At 45.0% G+C, this 16,938-nt stretch overlaps 1 protein-coding gene across 1 annotated transcript; it reads right to left on the reverse strand.

Moving 5' to 3' along the window:
• Nucleotides 1-585: 585 nt before the first annotated feature.
• Nucleotides 586-4,598, reverse strand: TFF2 (trefoil factor 2). The gene is made up of 4 exons (XM_064279803.1): nucleotides 4,501-4,598; nucleotides 3,679-3,828; nucleotides 2,087-2,233; nucleotides 586-1,161 (listed from the first exon to the last, which is right to left on the reverse strand). The coding sequence occupies exons 1-4, from the start codon at nucleotides 4,577-4,579 to the stop codon at nucleotides 1,148-1,150; spliced, it is 390 nt and encodes a 129-aa protein (XP_064135873.1). The 5' UTR covers nucleotides 4,580-4,598; the 3' UTR covers nucleotides 586-1,147.
• Nucleotides 4,599-16,938: the final 12,340 nt, after the last annotated feature.

A 16,938-nucleotide genomic window follows, 5' to 3' on the forward strand; every position in this document is an offset into this window, starting at 1 on the left:
CTTGGTTCAGGCATCTTTTCTGAAACCAAAATAAACTCTATAGAATTGATTCGGTCAGAATATTTTTTTACCAGGCGTGGACCATGGGGGAACACATTTACTAAGCCAGTTGCCTGTGCTCTGTGAGGCGTTGGGGAGAAGGGGAAGCTACTGGAAGACTGACCTGGTGCCGTTTGCCCCATACTCCTGCCCACTGAGCTAAACGGTGCCGGGCTCCTTTAGAGTACCCACATTCAGTGCCTTTAACGCAATAGTCATCACTGTGCTGCTACCGCCTACCTGAAAGGCCGTCCGCTGCCTTTCTAAATCCACCTGTTATTGAAGCTGCTGTCAGGTCAAAAGAAGAAACATGGATGAGCAGAGTTGGGAGGGCCCCTCTACTCACATCAGGAATAGGGTCAGTGTCTGCTCAGGGGAGGAGATGACACGCTGCCTTGCAAGTTGTCTGTGGTCCATTTTGTAAATCTGAAGGAATCATGTATTTGTGATCTGAAATGACGTTACTCTGAGTTTTTTAGGGCTAAAATCATTTGAACTTTTATAAAAATGACTGGGTGTGGGGAATTACGGGAGCCCTGGCAGCACAGTGGTTAAGTGTTGGGCTGTTAACCAAAAGGCCGGCGGTTCGAACCCAGTAGCTGCTCTGCAGGAGAAAGATGTGGCAGTCTGCTTCCGTAAAGATTATAGCTTTGGAAACACTATGGGGCATTTCTACTCTGTCCTTATAGGGGCGCTGTGAATCGGAATCATCTTGACAGCCATGAGTTTAACAGACGGGGAGTTAAAATCCACTGACATGGAGTCCTTTATTGCTGCTACAATAGCCTGTATTTGATGAATAGGTTGCTTTTACAGTAAACGAAAAAATTGTTAAAACTGCACACATACATACTCACACATTCTTACAGACACACTATCACCACTGCCATGCCCATGAAGCCAAAAAGAAATTTAGCCAATTTGAAGGGTTTTCTTTATTTGAAGAAATTATATGTTAAATCATTGAGGAGAATAAAAAGAAGACGAGGAAAGCACAGGAATTCATGAAACGTGAAATGTGAAGCTGATGAGATGGTGAATCTTCTTTTTTTTTTTTTTTTTTAAGAGCATCCAGTGAGCCAGGTCAATTCTCCAAGGCCAGCACTTCTTAATAATGACAGTCTAGAAATTTAAAATGCAAGATGGCCAGTAAGAGCATCATGGGAACAAGGGTACCCACGCCAAGAAGGGCAGGTGCATTTATTTAACAGGTCATTTTGACCAGCAGCTTCCTACTGAAAAGGTAAGCTCCCCTCCCACCGGGGTTAAGGGAAGGGACAAAATCCCCCAGAGCAAGATTGTCCTCCGTAGCGTCCATTCTCCCCAAACTATTAGAAAGCTTCCAGGTGGACCCTTAGGTACATTTGGAAATTTCCGAAAATTGAAGGTTGTACTCTTTAGAGTACTTTTTGATATCCTAAGGATCTGTGTATATTCTCTTCTCACGTTTTGAATAGGCCGTGTATTTTTCTTTGTCTTCCCAAACTCATTGGAAAGAGACGCATTATAACTGGTGGGCAAAATTCACGTCTCAGACTGGACCCTCCTTGAGCTGTCATCAGAGCAGGATGTTGTGGGCAGAATCTGTCTCATGTGGTCACGTGTGGGAGAAGGGTGAGGTCCCCAAGAAGAGGGACCATGCTCATTCTGTTCTAGGCCTCCTCCCTGGTACCCAACCCAGCGCCCAGCACTTAGTAGCATCTAAAATTGGTGATTGAATGGCAGTCAAATAGGTAACCCAGCACTCTGTGCAGACACCTGGGGGCGTGGCTGAGAATGAAAATGCTATTTTTACAGCCATCACAAAGCATACAACCAGGATGCTGGAGGCTCTATGCTTAACGAAGAGGGGCTGTCACTGCCAAGAACAATTGCCTTCAGATTGGTTCAGTACCATGTTTCTTGTTACGCATTTTTTTCCTGAAATGGCCACCCACTGGAGTCACGGGCCTGGCCCCAGACAGCATTTAGGCAGTGACTCCCGCCTCCCCAGTTCCCACTGACCCTGAGGAACGAGGTAGTGGGGTGACTCCTACAGCTGCATTACCTTGCACAGAGAGAGGGAAGAAACACCAAGGCACTTGAGGGATGGTGTCGGAAAAGCAGCAGTTTCGGGAGGCACACTCTTCCGGGCTGATGCCGGGGTACCCGCAGTTCTTGCGGGCTTCCACTTCCATGACACACTGCTCCGCGTCTGCTCATGGGTCACCAGATTCGGGGGCAAGGACAGTACAGAGAGTCAATGAAGCCAGAGGCTGACTAGAAACACCCATTCCTATCCTCCCTTTAGGAATAACATTGGATTTACAGCCTCAGCATATCTGAGGTACCTGAGGGGCTGTGACTTCTGGGACTGTAAAATCCAGGAATTATTTAAGTGTTCGAGACCCTGGCCGGTGCAAAGGGTTAACATGATAGGCTGCTAACCGAAGGTTGGTGGTTTGAGTCCACCCAGCGGTGCCTTGGAAGAAAGGCTTGGTGATCTACTTCCAAAAAAAATCAGCCATGAACACCATGTGGCACATGGTTCTACGCTGACACACATAGGGCTGCCAGGAGTCAGAATGGTCTCAACGGCAACTTGTTTTATTTTGTTTTTGTTTCTTTTAAGTGCTGGAGCCTGGGAAGGGCTGGCTCTGTCCTCTCTATCCATATGAACCAGCCTGGGGTGGTAGCCAGAAGACTGAAGACTGGGGCCTTGGGAAAAGCATTTTGCCTCTCTGGACTCAATATAAACCAAACCCATCACTGTGGAGTTGATTCTGACTTGTAGCAACCCTATAGGACAGAGTAGAACTGCCCCTTAGGGTTTCCAAGGAGCGGCTGGTGGATTCGAACTTCCAACCCTTTCAGTTGGCAGCCAAGTTCTTAACCTTTGTGCCACCAGGGCTCCAGACTCAACATACCCCTCTGTAAAATAGGGATGGTCAGCTGTACCAAGATGACAAAATGTTTCTGAATGCCCTTTAAGGTTTGGTCGAGGTGTGGATATCACAACAACACTTCCACTAGGGTGGAACCCCTCACTAACAATCAGCTGTCTGTCTTGTTTCACTTCCACAGCCAAATGAGCCCCTGACTGATGGTCCTGGGGAGCAAAACCCTTCCTGAGAGTGTGGATGAGGGGCCAGGGGTGCCAGGCTCCGTGCCCACGGGGATGATCCTCCTGGGCAGTCTTCTTTCATTCATGTCTTGGCGTGAACAACTTGGCATTTTGATAATATGAACTGGCATAAAACTCATTCTCAACAGATAACCCTAGAATTCTTAACTTAATTTCCTAACACCTGAGCTTTGTTAGCAGCTTAATGTTATGGTAAATGGTTTCATTTCCCTTATAAGTTTCTTCGGAAGTCATACTTTCAGAGCTACAAGGGAGTTGAGTTTTTTTTGGCTCTTCAAATAAAGTCAAATATATGGTTCAAATGACTGTTTGCCAGAAGGGCATGCAGCTGGCAAGGTACCGGGAGGGGTAGACACTGTGGTAGGTTTGCGAATGTCCCTTTCCTTTTGGCCTGGGCCAGGGCTGGACTAAGGCTGGGCAGCCACAGCACTGGCAGATGGAGGGTAAGGTAGAGCCTGGCCCTGCTGCTGTGGACACAGCCCCTGGAGGAGGGTTCCCTTTCCCAGGCAGATTACCTTGCACCGGAAGGGGATTGAAACACCAGGGGACGCCACGGACACTGGAGTTGAAACAGCACCCGGAGTCGAAGCACTGGTTGCTGGTAATGCCAGGGAAGCCACAGTTCTTCCTTTTCTCTGGGCTTGTCCTTGAGCACCGGCAGGGGGCTGGGAAAGAAGCCTCGTCAGCCAGCCCCAGTGCCAGGCGCACGCTCCCGCCTGGCTCATGGGGCTTCACCTTCACCAAAAAACCCAGAGTCTTATCCTGCCCATATTTGAATGATGCAATTCTCTCCTGAGAAACTAACGAGGTCTTGCTGAAATTGTTTTATGAATTAAAAAGGAAAGAAAGAATAACCTTCTGGAAAGAGCATGAACAGAGGACCAGGAGATGGTCAAAGTAGGAGATGAGGAGATGGGACTCAGAGGAGCCCTCAGTGGGCTGGCCCTCCTGACCTGGCCCCTTCCCCACCTGGCTACCACAGCTTTCCCTGGATGGAGGCCTTCTTAGAGGTCTCCCGTAGCCCCCTCCAGTCCTGCATGAGCAATGGCAAAGCCAGTGCAAACACCCACAGGAGACTGGTTTACATGGCCAGAACTTCACAGATGGTTTCAACTGCTTCCCTCTGGAATGATCATTCGCCCTCTTTTTCCTTCAGAGAAACATAAAAGAAACTGTGGACTAAGAGACCCACTGAGAGAGGCACTACTGACAGCAGACTTATCCCTACATCCTGGGGGACGACTAGTGGGGGCTCCGGGCTCACCCAGCCTGAAGCACGTCATTTCACAGATGAAGAAACTAAACTGCAAAGGGTTACTTTTGGGGCTTTCACTTACAAGGCTTCTCGCTGACTGCCAGGGCGCACAGCCCCAGGACGAGAAGAGCCACCAGGAACCCAAAACCTCGAGGTCCCATGTTGTAGGTATACAGCTTCTCCCAGGAGCTGCCTACAAAATGCACTGTCCACACTCCGCAGTGTGTTTTATAATCTCCTCTCTGTTTGCTCAACACGGGCGGATAATCTTTCTGCTCTCCTCTGTGTCACCACCCTTTGAGTCCTTTGTTAGGAAAGGAATTTGAGAGCATAGGTGAGGGACGGCCATGCCCTCCAGAGGTGAGGCTTCCTGCCCAGGAACCAGCTCCCTGCAGCCATCGAGGCCTCCCCTACCCTGGGCGGAGAGCCTGGTCGTGTCAGGCTAACAGCCAGGTTGCCAACGTGGAAAGCTGGCCATGTGGATATCCGGTGCCGGGCAGAGTGTGGACACACAGCTTATCCCCTGCGGGGTGTGAGCCATGCATTTCTTCTGATAAAGTGCAAGCCACCACTGGAATCTTAAAAATTGTTGTGGCCAACGCTATTGGGAAAAGTGGACGGGCCTGCTGCTGACATAGAGAAGACCCTTCCCCAAGGGATGGGAGAACCTTCGAGGACCCCAGGAAACTCATCCAAGGCCCCACAGTTAGACACCTCTCCCAGGCTCGGTGCTGTCAACCTTGTCTGAATTCCCTTGTCTCCATCTTCAAGAACATAGGCTTCTCTCCGTGGAGATGAAGCTGACCAGGTAAACGGAGAAGCCAAGATGGGTGGTTGGTAATAACAAGTTCATTTTCAGCAAACCCCTGAAGTTCATTGCTATTTCCTCCGTGGGGACTCTGTTCTTGTTAGCTGCCATTGAGTTGGCCCCCAGCTTATGGTGATCCCATGAGCGATACCATGAAACGCTCACTACCTGGTTCTGGTTCTGCCCCGTCCCCACGATCAGCTGTGGATCGGACTTTTGTGATCCAATGATTTTCAGAAGTAGGTCACGAGAACTTTCTTCCTAGTCTGTCTTAGTCTGGAAGCTCGGCTGAAACCTGTTCAGCATTGTAGCAACACTCAAACCTCCACTGATAAACAGGTGGTGGCTGTATGCAAGGGAAGTCCACACCTGTCCTACAAGATGGCACTGGGTACAAAGACCTGCCGGGGGTATGATATATGAGTATGATATATGAGGATAGGAAACCCTGGTGGCGTACTGATTAAGTGCTATGGCTGCTAACCAAAGGGTTGGCAGTTCGAATCCACAAGGCGCTCCTTGGAAACTCTATGGGGCAGTTCTACTCTGCCCTACAGGGTCACTATGAATCGAATCGACTCAGTGGCACTGGGTTTGGTCTTTTTTTTTTTTTTGGTATATGAGGATAAGAGAGAAAGCCCAGAGGAAAAAGAGGGAGATATGGTGGGGAGAAAGGAAGGTCCTAAGTTCTTCACTGCACAAGAAATTAGCAGGAGGTTGGCAATCTGTAAACCATGAATTGAGCAGCCAGTGACCCACAGATTCATGGAATCTAAAAACTTTGACCCAAGAGCAGGCTCTGTCTTCAGAGTCGAGAGAACTGACCTCTATTTTCCAGGGCTTCTTCCAGGTTAAGCCTGAGCTATACCAGACCAGAACCCTGACCATTCACTCACCAAGTGACCACTGGGACTTAGTCTTTTGGAAACCTTGGAAAGGTAAAACTTTCCCCATCCCACATCCCTATTACCTTAGTCACCACCAAGACAAAAGTGCTCTGATTTGTCCATTGTCTCTTATATTCTCATCCCCAGTATCCTCTATGCTTTCTCCCCCTTGACCCAACTTCCCACCACCAGCCCCACCTGAACCTTCCAGCATTCCTGCTGAATCAGCCTGATCCAGGACAAACAAACCCCTCATCATCCTCAAGCTCTTAGGCCTCTTGTCCCCTCCTGGCTGTAAGAGAAGCTTGCATCTTACCTGAGATGCTTCCCTAAGTTCTGTCTCACGTGGAGAAGCACTGGTCCCCACCTAGAACCACCTCTAGCCCACACAGTACTTTTGTGCACATTAGAAAAAGGCACATTTTCTTCAAGACAAGCTACTTCCACCTGTTGGGAAATTATCATAATAAATGTGATGTCTATAATGCAAGGGGTATCCTACTTGATTGGGGAGCTGGTAGACACAACATGACTTCCACAACTGTACTTTGTGGCCACGCCCTCACCACATGGGCTCAGGCTGAGAGGCTGGGCACTGACCTTGAACTTCATGTCTCCATCCTCATGTAAGAACCATGCTCCTTAGAGACCCAGGCTTTAAATTGTAGTCCTCCCAATGCCCAACCCTACTGTCGCCTACTGACTTCAGTCAGCCTGTCTCCTTTGTTAAGTATTTTAGTGCCCAGTTCTCTGTATTCCTTGTCACACTGAGACTTGCCAACATCCTAGGCAGTTTCAGCATTCCAATGGGCTTCTCATCAAAATTCCTAGTCACTTATATTTTTATTTCCTCCTCATCTATAGGGCCCTCCACACCTACTCCACTTCTGCCACCCTTCTCCATGACCATATTCAGAGTCGGTTTGTAACCCAGAACTTGTGTTCTACCTCTGAAAGTTAAGATGCAAACGTCTTTTCTGTTCTAATATTCTAAGAGTCTCTCTTTAACTCCCACCACACTTGTTCTCTAAATCCTAAGACCTTCTAATCTCCAACCTCTCTGTTTTCACTCTGGTAGCACCATCCTGGCTATTCTTCCTTCCTTCTCCTGCCTGATTTCCATGGACCCCACTTCACCAATTCCTCTGTACACCACCAGGCACACACGATTTGTTTACTGTCTACAGGCCTGCCCTGTCCACTGAGCTTGGCTGGTGTATGCCATTCATTGCTGCCACTATAAATTCATTGCCTCAGACCTATCTGGGCACTCAATGGTGGCTTGATTCTTCTTCATGTTTAGCCTTCTCCATTCCCTTTGAACTTTCATTTTGCACATTCTGGGGATGACATTGTATACCAGATCACATAGAAAACAGAAGCCAACAAATGGGAACTCTTTGCAAATCACCCATGTGGATTTCCACTTCTGATTATGTTGGAGTAACTAGTCCTCCCATCATAAATCACTCTAAAACTGGACAAAATATATGAACAATAGGCAGTATCAGACTGTGATCCCTGAGAGAAAGGAAATAATGAGGTGAGTCCAACTATTGCCTTGTTTCCTGGAGGCACTTTCTGGACTACAGCACAGACAGGAGGAAGCCCAAACAGAACACAGCAGTCTCTGAGGTTAGGAGACAGAGATGGAATTGGGAGCCACTGAGGCAGGTGAAGGGTAGGCTACCAGAGAAGAGGGAGCTCCATAAGTCTGAATGGGGATCTCTTGGGTTTTTGGCCAGATCCTCAGCTGCCCATGCCACAAGGCCAGGCAAAGTACAGCTATGTGATAAAAACAACCTCTGAGGAGATGTAAACTGAATAACTACTAGAGTTCTCGCCGAAATGGGAGACAATTGAGTCTGACTTGAGTGGAGAAAATTGCTCATCACCTCAGGCATTCAGTAGAAGCACAGAAAGGCCATTCCATAAGAGTAGGACTAATCTAGTGCTAGATGAAAGCTCTGCTCTAGACCCACCCTAACAAAACCTGCCCTGAAAGAATCAAGCTAGTCTTCAAGTAAATTAACTGCCAGACAGGACAAAACCCAACACTTTATTAAAGAAGAAGACAAAATCCAGACACAAAACAACATAGCATACACGATGTCTAAAGCAAAATCAAAAGTTCCTAAACATGTGACAAGCAGCACATCACAACCCATAAGCAACAGGAAGAAAGTCTATATTTTTATAGAAACGCACCCAGAAATAAAAGATAATGGAATTAGCAGATAAAGAATTGCAAAAATCTATTATAAATATGTTCAAAGGTTTAAAGAAAAACACAAATACAATGTGGTAGCAAATAAAGAATCTCAATAGGGAAATGGAAATTCTAAAAGTGAACTAAGTGGAAATTCTAGAAATAAAAATTAAAACATCTGAAATGAAAAATTCGCTGGATAGGCTTTAGGATATAGAACATTAAGAAAAAAAAAACTGTAAAATAAATGACCAGTTTACCTAAAGCAGGACAACATAAGCTACCCAAACTGGAAAATAGGAAAGGAGCTGAAAAAAAAATGAACAGATCATTAATGACCTGTCAGACAATATCAAGCAGTTTATAGTACACATAATTGATGTACCAGTAGTAGAGAACAGATAAAATGGGCAAGAAAAAAAAACTGTATGAAGAAATACGGTCAATTTTTTTCTTGAAACTTGATTTGAAAAATATATATATACCTACAGAATCTAGGAGCTCAACAAACTCCACACAAGAAATACATAGAAAACCACACCAAACTATACCATGATCTTTTGTCAAAAATCAGTGATAAAAGCAATTCTTAGAGACACGCTGCTTACAAGGGAACAACAATAACAGCTGACTTTTCATCTGAGACAATGCAAACCAGGAGGCAATGGAATGGCATCTTTAAGGTGCTGAAGGCGGGAAAAAAACTTTTCGAATCACAATTTCATAATCCTGTACTCAATGAAAATTATGTTCAAAAACGAAGACAAAATATTTTCTTAGATTACAAAAGCTGAGAGAATCTGTCATTGACATGCCTGTTCTCCAAGGAATTTTAAAGGGAGATCTTCAAGTTGAAGTTATGACATTCCCTAATACAGGGCACGCACTCCAAGTTGCCACTGTTCCCACTTATCTGGATGTACTCGGTTATGGCATCTGCTTGGTCTCTGTAACCATTTGAGGTTACAACCCAAACTTTTTGCCATCCAATCAATTCCAACTCATAGCGACCCTATAGGACAGAGTAGAACTGCCCCATAGGGTTTCCAAGGAGCAGCTGGTAGATTTGGACAGCTGACCTTTTGGTTAGCAGCTGAGCTGTTAACCACTGTGCCACCAGGATCTAGTCCTTCTCACTTGGTTTACTACAACTACCTCCTCACTGGTCCCTCAGCTATCAACAGTTTTTTCCCCATCTAGACAGTAATCTGGTGCCATAATTATCTTATTAAAATCTATCAGTGTCACTCCACTGCCACTCCCTGGCTCCTCACAGCCTGTAGGATAAAGACCAAACTCCTGAGAATGAAAAGCAAGATCCTTTATGAACTGGACCGCACATACTTCTTTACCCTATTTTATTGGTAGGTTCTTCTCATAATACAAGCACTTTTGGCTTCTCTAAACACACCCTGGTCTGTGAACCTTTGCTTAAACCTTATCTCTATGCAATGCCCGTTCTTCACTCTTTGTCTTGCTGATTCCTGTTCATCCTCCAGATCTTAATTCAGGAATTGCTTTTTCTAGTAAGGCCTCCCTGCTCCCCCCAGAATAAAGTTAGATGTCCTTCATCCTTTCACCCACAGCAATCTTCTTTTAATCTGAATCATAACACTTAGCACACCACACTGTAAAAAAAATTTACTTTTCTGGCTCTTTTGTTAATTATACCAAGGACGACAGCTAACACTTAATGTAGGATTACTTTGTGCCAGGCAATATTTTAAGGGTTTTACATGTTATCTACTGTTTAATCCTTACAATAATCCAAAAAAAAAAAAAAAAATTGGGGGGGGAAGGGGCTAAATTTATTTTCCCCATTTTAGAGTCTAGATAGGTGACATAGCTGCCCAGATCAGACAGCAAGTAAGTATAGGGTGAAGATCCAGGGCCAGACCCGTGTCTCATTCATTTTCTAGTCCTAGAACCTATCCCAGTGTCTAGCACACAGTAGACTCTTAATGAGAGAGAATTGAGTGGAGAAGTGTTTAACTGACATCACAGAAATTCAGGGGATTAAGAGTTCCCCAACCAGTATTGCCCATTACCCAAACTACCTTCTGAAATTCATAAATAATATCTGGATATGGATATATACAAATACATAAGGCAAGCCTCTTCACTGATTTGTTCCATCATCTACAGAAGGGGAGGTAGAATGAGGACTTATTAAATGCTTTCCAGGGTTCCCCAAGTCTCCTAAAAGCTAAGTATGATGATATCTTATTTTTACACGACTTACATAGGAAAAAGTGGTTTTGTTATCAAAATTTACTCTCTTTAAAATCCTTAAATGTAGAAGAGGAGGGCTAAACAACATACATATTCAATTTCCCTTCCAGCCTTTCATGCTCCAGAGTTTTGTTTTTAACTGATCAATACAGTGAGTAAAGAATAAAAATTTTTGAAGCCCAGGGTTTTAAAAAGGTGCCCTGGTGGTGGAACTGTTAAGTATTTAGCTGCTAACCCAAAGTTTGGTGGTTTAAACCTACCCAATGGCTCTGAGGAAGAAAGACCTAGCAATCTGCCTCTGGAAAGATTACAACACATTATGGGGCAGCTCTATTCTGTCACATGGGGTTGCTATGAGTCAAAAAATTGATTTGGTGATTCCCGGTGGAAACGACAAAGCCCAAGGATAAATTTATTCATATAACAAAGAGCTCGGTCAAAGCTAGAAGAGGGAATAAACAAATAAACCAAGGTGGGTAAGAATTTTGACACAGAGTTTGAGAAGGAATGAAATCAGAGATTCTTCATGAGCTATCTACCAGCTGCTCCTTGGGAACCCTATGGGGCAGTTCTACTCTGTCCTATAGGGTCACTATGAGTCACAATTGACTTGATGGCAACAGGTTTGGTTTTGGTGTTTTGGTTCATGAGCTGTATACGGGGTATATAGTTGGACAGACATAAATTTTAGCACATTTTCCAATGTGCTATGCAATGTAATTTCTCTTTGCACTGTTTTAAGAGACTTTAGGGTGGGTAGTCAAAGCTTTAAATTTCATTTAAATGTCTCTTTGGCATCCAAGTAGGTGTTTTGTTTTATTTTATTTGACATCATGCTGAGACAAGCAGTGACCTGGCCAACCTGAAAACTGAAAAATAAACAGAGTTTCCCAGACAGAGGGGGAGAAAAATGTAGAACAAAATTCAAGTTCACATAAAAAGGTCAGACTCACTGATCTGACAGAGGCTAGAGGAACTCCGAAGATTATGGCCCCCGGATACCCTGCTAACTCAGAACTGAAGCTACTCCCAAAGTCCACCTTTCAGCCAAAGATCAGACAGGCCTATAAAACCAACAATAACACATTTGAGGGACGTGCTTCTCAATTCAATGAAGCATATGAGATCAAATGGGTAACACCTGCCCAAAAGCAAAGACAAGGAGGCAGGAAAGGACAGGAAAACTGGGGTGGAAAGGGAGCAGGAGAGAGTGCTGACACACTGCAAGGATTGCAACTAGTGTCACAAAGCTATTTGTGTATAAATTTTTGAAGAAGAAATTAATCTGCACTGTAAACTTTCACCTAAAGCACAGTAAAATTTTAAAAAATGCGTTAATTAAAAAAAAATTAAAAACATTTAAACTATTCAGGTTACCAAATATCAAGGAAAAAATCATGTCTTAGAGTAAGGATTGGCAAACTATGGCCTATGGGCAGGTCACCTGTATTTTAAATAAAGTGTTATTGGCACACAGCCATGCACATTTATTTACACGTTATCTATGGCTGCTTCCAAACTACGAATACAGAGTTGATTACTTGTGAGAGAGAATACGTGGCCCACAAAACCTAAAATAATTACTCTCTCACCCATTAAGAAAAAGTTTGCCTATTCTTGTATTGAGATCTTAAAACTGTCTAAAATTGAATTTAGAAGGAAAAAATAAAGATAGAGAAAATATATCTACTTCATTTATAAGTGCAACATGTTAGAAACAAATATTAATGCTTTTTTCCCCCTCTGTATAACCTGGTGTTGAAATCGATGTATTTAGGATACCGACAATTTTCTGTGAGACTTTAACGTTTCTGGATGTCTTATGAGTGGGACACTAACAACTGTCTTTGTGGTGTAAAACCTAAAACTGAGGTTCGAGGTTATGTGCTGCCCTGACACCTGGTGAAATCAGGACGTCGTCCAAAGGCCTAACCACAAGTTCCCCTTCCCACTCTGTTCCTGAAGATAAGGTTCCCTAGCCAAACAACCCTCCCAGCTGAAAAACCAGGCACTGTTTATCCTTGAATACCTATCCCTGCCAACTCACAAAATTATTCAAACAAGCCAATCACATCCTCCCTCAGGAAACGGGAGGCACCCAACCCGCTTGGCACTATAAAGCCTGCCTTCCACAGCCCTGCTTTTTCACAGCCCCTGGTGTGCGGTGTCCCCCGGGCTGTGGTATATGTAACTAATAAACTGCTGTAGATCTTATCTGACCAGCATTGGTTGTCATGTCTTCAGCTATCCCATAATCCTCAGGTCAGAATTCCTCCATCATCAATGAATGGGGTGACCAGGAGGTGATCCAAACAGTCCCTTCTTCTGGATTATATTTTCAAGGGTGTTTGTATAGTGAACAACCTTGGAAGACAGACCTGCTGTCTCCCTCTGAAGCGAAGAGACAAGCAAAGATCTTTTATGCCTCAGGTAAAAGACATGGTTCCTAAGGTCAGGTTTCCTGCCCCAAAATGCATCCTACTGTGTTGCAGGCATCCATCTGAGCCCATCCAGGTCATGCTGGGAGGGATTAGGGGCAATGGGAATGACGCAGACATGCTGATGCTCATGATACTTCCTACGCTACAAGTAATAAGGTAATATATCTTCAGAGGACTCCAGACAGAGCAGGAGAAAAATGTGGAACAAAATTCAAATGCACAAAAAGAGACCAGACTTACTGTTCTGACAGAGACTGGAGTAACCCCCGAGACTGTGGCCCCCAGACAGTCTATTAACTCAGAGCTGAAGCTACTCCGGAAGTTCACCTTTCGGCCAAAGGTTAGACAGGCCTGTAAAACAAACAGCAACGCCTGAGGAACATGCTTCTTAGCTTAATCAAATATACGAGACCAAATGGGCCACTGTGGCTCAAAGGCAAGACGAGAAGGCAGGAAGGGACAGGAAAACTGGACCAATGGACACAGGGAACCCTGGGTGGAAAGAGAAAGAGGGAGACTGCTGACACATTGTGGGATTTGCAACCAATGTCCCAAAATAATTTGTATATAAAAGTTTGAATAAAACACAATAAAATAAAAATTTTTTAAAGTTATTTATCTTTAACCCAGGAGTCTTGTGTCTTCTGCTAGTACCCATGAAATTATGGCAGGCTTGCAAGCAGGATAATATCTCAGACCCTTCACAATTCTTGACACAAATAAACTAGACCTGATTACACAGAGGAAATCTTCCAGTGTTTGCCTTTAGAATAGCTATTCTCTGTTGATAAGTTTCACGCAACCCATTGTACCACCTATGTATGTAGGAATGAGTGATTTGATGACTAAGGTGTGCCTGACCCAAGCCATAGCATTTTCAGTTGTCTCATATGGATGCGAAAGCTGGACAATGAAGGGAAGAAGACTGAAGAAGAACTGACGCATTTGAATTATGATATTGGCAAAGAGTATTGAATATATCATGGAAGGCCAGAATAACAAACAAATATGTCTTGGAAAAGTACAGCCAGAATGCTCCTTAGAAGCAAGGATGGAGAAATTTCATCTCACTTACTTTGGACATGTTATCAGGAGGGACCAGTCCTTGGAGAAGGACAGAGTCAGTGAAAAAGAGGAAGACCCTCAATGAGATGGATTGACACAATGGCTGGCAACAATGGGCTCAAACATAGCAATGATTGTGAGGATGGTACAGGACTGGGCAGCGTTTCGTTCTATTGTACATAGGGTCTCTATGAGTTGGAACTGACTCGATGGCACCTAACGACAACAACACCACCACCAAATATTTTGCCACCCAAAAATGTCCAGCCTAAAGGCAATGTTAAGATCCGATACAATGCAATGAATTGCTTTTATATGGCCTTTCTAGCCATGGTCTTGTAGCTCCCACAAAATGATTAGCTGGGCCACAATCTTGTGAGGGATTGGTCAATTTACTATGCAAATAGTGGCTTGAAAATCCACCCAATAGGATTGAGCCCCTTGTGGTCCATCTAGGGAATTGGTCTATTTTGCCATCCTGCTAGGCTTACATAAGGGCCAGTCCTGCAGAGATTTGAGGAGACCTCACTACCTTCAAAAAGAGTCTGGAGTGGAGGGTGTCCTTTGGACCTGGGATCCCTGCTATGAAAATCTCCTAGACCCAGATGATGACGATGGGAAGATAGTGGCCTGTTTGGCCATGGAGAAAGAGACAGCTGCAGTGGGTTTGCCAACTCAGAGAGAGCTGGGTGCCTCCATGCAGGAGTTTGCTGGTGGAATGCATGCATGCAGGAGGCTTGCCTGCTGCTAAAGAGCTATAACACTTGCCTGTGCACGGCCAGAGGCCTGAGTGAGCTCTGTACAACACTCCTTACCCCCTGGGCAGCACGGTGGGAGCCACAAGGGCACTTGGGCAGCGTGGGCCAAGGTAGTGTGACAGTAAGATAGAGAACCATGCAGGTCTGGGCAGCATGGCAGAGCCAGTGGCAGAGGCCCAGAAGAGCCCCATAACAGAGGCTCTGAAGATCCTGTGCAGGGGCCTCCCCGCTGGTGAGGCAAGGTCCAGCAGGGCTCGGCAACAGAGCAGAAGCCCCGGGAGACATGCAGGCCTTCCTAGGCAGTGTGGTGGTAGTCAGAGGCAGCATTTGACCTGAACCACAGTGTGTTGGCCCTGGACATGGGTAATTTGGGGAAGGGTAAGTGTTTCCCCTTTGAGAATCTGTTTTATGGTTTACTGTTTGCTTTCTACAAATAGTAATAATAGCTTTCACTTTGCCAACACTTTGCAAGTATCTTGTGTGTGTGGCTCAATTACAGACGCACGTAGCATCCATGGAAGGGTTGATGCCCATGGATGTCCGTGCCTCATTCCTGGCAGTCTCATGGCTGCCTGGAAGTTTGAGGCACAGCCTGTCTGCAGGAGCAGTGCAGATAGACAGGCTCTGACATCTGAGAAGAACACTTAAGAAATACCTTAAAACAACACACAACACAGGGGAGGTCAGCACAACTGGACTATACCAAAAGCAAAGAAGTTTCCTGAATAAACTGAATGCTTCAAAGGCCAGTGTAGCAGGCGCGAGGGTTTGGGGACCATAGTTTCAGGGGACATCTAGGTCAATTGGCATAATAAAAACTATTAAGAACACATTCTGCATCCCATTTTGGAGGGTGGTGTCTGGGGTCTTAAACGCAAGCAAGCGGCCATCTAAGACGCAACAATTGGTCTCAACCCACATGAAGCATAGGAGATTGAAGAGCTCCAAAGACACAAGGTAAGTATGAGCCCAAGAGTCAGAATGGGCCACATAAATCAAAGACTACATCAGTCTGAGACCAGAAGAACTAGATGGTGCCTGGCTACAACCGATGACTGCCATGACCGAGAGTACAACAGAGAATCCCTGAGGTAGCAGGAGAGCAGTGGGATGCAGAACCCAAATTCTGGTAAAAGACCAGACTTAATAGTCTGAATGAGACTAGAGATACCCTGGAGATCATGATACCCAGACCTTCTGTTAGCCCAAGACAGGAACAGTTCCCAAAGCCAACTCTTACAGGCAGGGATTGGACTGGACTATAAGACAGAAAACGATGCTGGTGAGGAGTGGGCTTCTTGAATCAAGTAGACACATGAAACTTTGTGGAAAGCTCCTGTCTGGAGAGGAGATGTGAAGGCTGAGGGCGACAGAAGCTGGCTGAATGGATGTGGAAACACAGGGTGGAGAGAAGGAATGTGCTGTCTCATTAGGGGGAAAGCAACTAGGAGTATACAGCAAGGTGTATACAAGGTTTTGTAAGAGAGACCGGCTTGATTTGAAAACTTTCACTTAAAGCACAATTAAAAAAAAAAAAAGAAACACCTTAAAAATAGTACCATTCAGTCTCCTGTTACTAACGGTAATCTCTCTGCTTAGACCTTCAAATCGGGGACTCCTTCTTTCCTTATAATCACTGATACCTTCTGGTGAGTTACATGTGCTTGAATTTGCCGCGTATGTGTCTCTTTCTGACTAATTAACGTTTCCTAACAGGTTTACGTCTTTTGGATATTTCCACATACCAGCCCTCCCCCCTTTCACAAGGAAAGACAAGGGAGTTTTCTTAAACTAACAATATCCTTCCTAATGATCCCACAAATATGCTCGTAACCCACACCTTGGCTTAAAGAAAGAGTTCCTGTTTTGGTCCTTAGTTCACCATTGTCTGAACAGAACCCTCTTGTTGTGTGGGAAATTATCTAGAAGCAGTGGTAGCCTCCCAATACACTATCAGATGTAAAACAGAAAGGCTCACAGGCCAGGTTAAGGTGCTCTAATCCCACAGTTCATTAAATCCATCTGAAATAATGGTGAAAAGCAAGGGGAACGAGAAGCTGTAGGTTAGCACTAAGCATAGGCTACAAGTAGGTGGAAGGACCCCATACCTGAATCCTAGT

This window comes from Loxodonta africana, chromosome 2, assembly GCF_030014295.1.
Source record: "Loxodonta africana isolate mLoxAfr1 chromosome 2, mLoxAfr1.hap2, whole genome shotgun sequence".
NCBI lineage: Eukaryota > Metazoa > Chordata > Mammalia > Proboscidea > Elephantidae > Loxodonta > Loxodonta africana.

What these genes read in the sequence shown, in the direction of transcription:
- TFF2 (XM_064279803.1), bottom strand. Translation starts at nt 4,579, where the DNA reads ATGGGACCTCGAGGTTTTGGGTTCCTGGTGGCTCTTCTCGTCCTGGGG. An exon ending in GGCAGTCAGCGAGAAGCCTT is followed by an intron (nt 3,829 to 4,500) that starts GTAAGTGAAAGC and finishes CTTCTTTCCCAG; the next exon opens with CCCCCTGCCGGTGCTCAAGG. An exon ending in CAATCCCCTTCCGGTGCAAG is followed by an intron (nt 2,234 to 3,678) that starts GTAATCTGCCTG and finishes ACCCATGAGCAG; the next exon opens with ACGCGGAGCAGTGTGTCATG.